The sequence below is a fragment of the Empidonax traillii genome, unplaced genomic scaffold (genome assembly GCF_003031625.1).
Source record: "Empidonax traillii isolate 1590-97213 ecotype Southwest subspecies unplaced genomic scaffold, ASM303162v1 scaffold3693:size16745, whole genome shotgun sequence".
Lineage (NCBI taxonomy): Eukaryota > Metazoa > Chordata > Aves > Passeriformes > Tyrannidae > Empidonax > Empidonax traillii.
In genome coordinates, this window is record NW_020958886.1 from 1 (window position 1) to 2173 (window position 2173).

The 2173-nt window shown below is 62.2% G+C and overlaps 1 protein-coding gene across 1 annotated transcript in view; it reads right to left on the bottom strand.

The window, feature by feature from the left end:
* Positions 1 to 149: 149 nt before the first annotated feature.
* The window catches only part of LOC114072668 (rho guanine nucleotide exchange factor 2-like), a gene marked incomplete at its 3' end in the record, with an annotated part of 11278 nt that continues 9254 nt past the window's right edge, over positions 150 to 2173 (bottom strand). Inside the window, exons 2-4 of the mRNA XM_027910540.1 lie at positions 1941 to 2091; positions 385 to 452; positions 150 to 266 (exon numbers count right to left, since the gene is read on the bottom strand). Of these exons, the coding sequence (XP_027766341.1) occupies positions 150 to 266; positions 385 to 452; positions 1941 to 2091 (336 nt within the window). The remainder of the gene's footprint in view (positions 267 to 384; positions 453 to 1940; positions 2092 to 2173) is intronic.

Genomic DNA, 2173 nt, shown 5'->3' on the forward strand with positions numbered 1-2173 from the left:
AGGTTTGGGAAGGTTTGGGGAGGTTGGGAAGGTTTGGGAAGGTTGGGAAGGTTTGGAGAGGTTGGGAGGGAAGGTTTGGGAAGGCTGGGGAGGTTTGGGGAGGTTGGGAAGGTTTGGGAAGGTTTGGGAAGGTTTGGGAAGGTTTGGGGAGGTTGGGGAGGTTTGGAAAGGTTTAGGAAGGTTGGGAAGGGCCCCCACTCACTCTTGTTGCGCAGCGACACCGACTGCAGGGCCGAGCTGTTCTTCAGCAGTGCCGCCTTCTGCTGCTGCAGGGGGGGCAGAGGGGAGGTGTCACCGTCCCCCTGTGTCCCCAAACCCCCCGTTCCCACCCCAGATCCCCCCTGGAGTGTCCAGGCCCTCCCAGCCCGCTCCCCCCGCGCTCACCTTCTGCTTCACCTTGGTGCAGTTGGGCAGCGTGTCCTTGCAGCGGTTGTGGATGGTGACGTTGCAGGCTGGGGGGGGACACGGGGAGGTGACAAAGACCCTGGGGGAGGGGGAAACCCTCCTGCCACCCCCTCCCTCCTCTGAGCCCGGCAGAGCCGCCGGAGCGACGGGAGCAGATGTGGTGGGAATGTCGTGGGTGGGGACGGCACCCGGAGCTGCAGCTGCCGGGGGACAGCTGGGACACCACGGGGGGACACAGAGCCCCCAGCCCGGGGATCTGGGATGTGCCAGGCAGGGGAAACTGCCCCCTTCCTCCCTCCCTGCCTGCTCCACGGCACAAATCCAGGCAGGAGCCGGGCTACGGGAATGGGGATTGTGGGGCCCACCCGGCAAAGCCACCACGGACAAGCCAGTTTGGAAAAGACACCCTGGGAAAGCCACCCTGGGAAAGCCATCCTGGGAAAGCCATCCTGGGAAAGCCACCCTGGGAAAGCCATCCTGGGAAAACCATCCTGGGAAAGCCACCCTGGGAAAGACACCCTGGGAAAGCCATCCTGGAAAAATCGTCCTGGCAAAGACACCCTGGGAAAGCTACTGTGGCAAATCCACCCTGGAAAAGCCACCCTGGGAAAGTTACTGTGGCAAATCCATCTTGGAAAATCCATCTTGGAAAAAACCATCCTGGAAAAAGCCATCCTGGGAAAAATGATCTTGGCAAATCCACCCTGGCAAACCCACCCTGGCAAAGTCATCCTGGGAAAAGCTGCTGTGGCAAATCCACCCCGGCAGTCCCATTTTGGCACATCCACCCCCGGCACAGCCACCCTTGGAGGAGTCATCCCGGGATAGCCACTGCGGCAAAACCCATCTGGCAGAGCCACCCCAGCAATTCCGCCCCGGAAAAGCCGCCCCGGAAAGAGCCACTGCGGCAAATCCACCCCGGCACAGCCGCCATGGCAAAGGCACCCCAGGAAAAGCCATTCCAGCCTGGAGAAAGCTGCCCTGGGAAAAGCCACTGCGGCAAAGCCATCCCAGGAAAAGCCACCCTGGCGATGCCACTGCAGCAAATCCACCCTGGCGATGCCATCCCGGGAAAAGCCGCCTTGGCAGAGCTGCCACGGCAAAGCCACCCCGGCAATTCCAGCCTGGAAAAGCCACCCTGGAAATGCCACCCCTGGCACACCCAGCCCAGGGAAAGCCATCCCGGCAAAGCCACCCCAGCAATTCCATCCTGCCAATTCCAGCCTGAAAAAAACCCGACCCCATCAAACCCACCCTGGGAATTTTGCCCTGGAAATTCCACCCTGGCAATCCCACCCTGAAAAAAAAACCCCGACCCCATCAAACCCACCACCCTGGGAATTTTGCCCTGGCAAAGCCACCCTGGCAATTCCACCCTGAAAAAAAACCCACCCCACGAAACCCACCCCGGCGATTCTCCCCCTGGCAATCCCACCCTGGCAAACCCACCCTTATCAATCCCCCCCCGTCAAACCCCCCCTGGTAATTTACCCCCTGACACCCCCCCCCCGTGTCCCCCTCTCCCCTGCACTCACTGGGACACACGAGGGCCTCCTTGGCCGTGATGCTCTTGTTGCAGGCGAAGCACATGGTCATGCCCGACACGGAGATGGTGGTGAAGAGGTGCCCGTTGGTGTAGCGGGCGTCCTTGTCCTTGCCCTCCTTCATCCTGTCCTTGTCCTTGCCCTGCCCGGACAGCGGCCCCGCTCTCCTCAGGGGGCTGCGGCAGCGGGGGGGTCTCCCCGCGGCCCCCCCCGGCCCCCCCGGC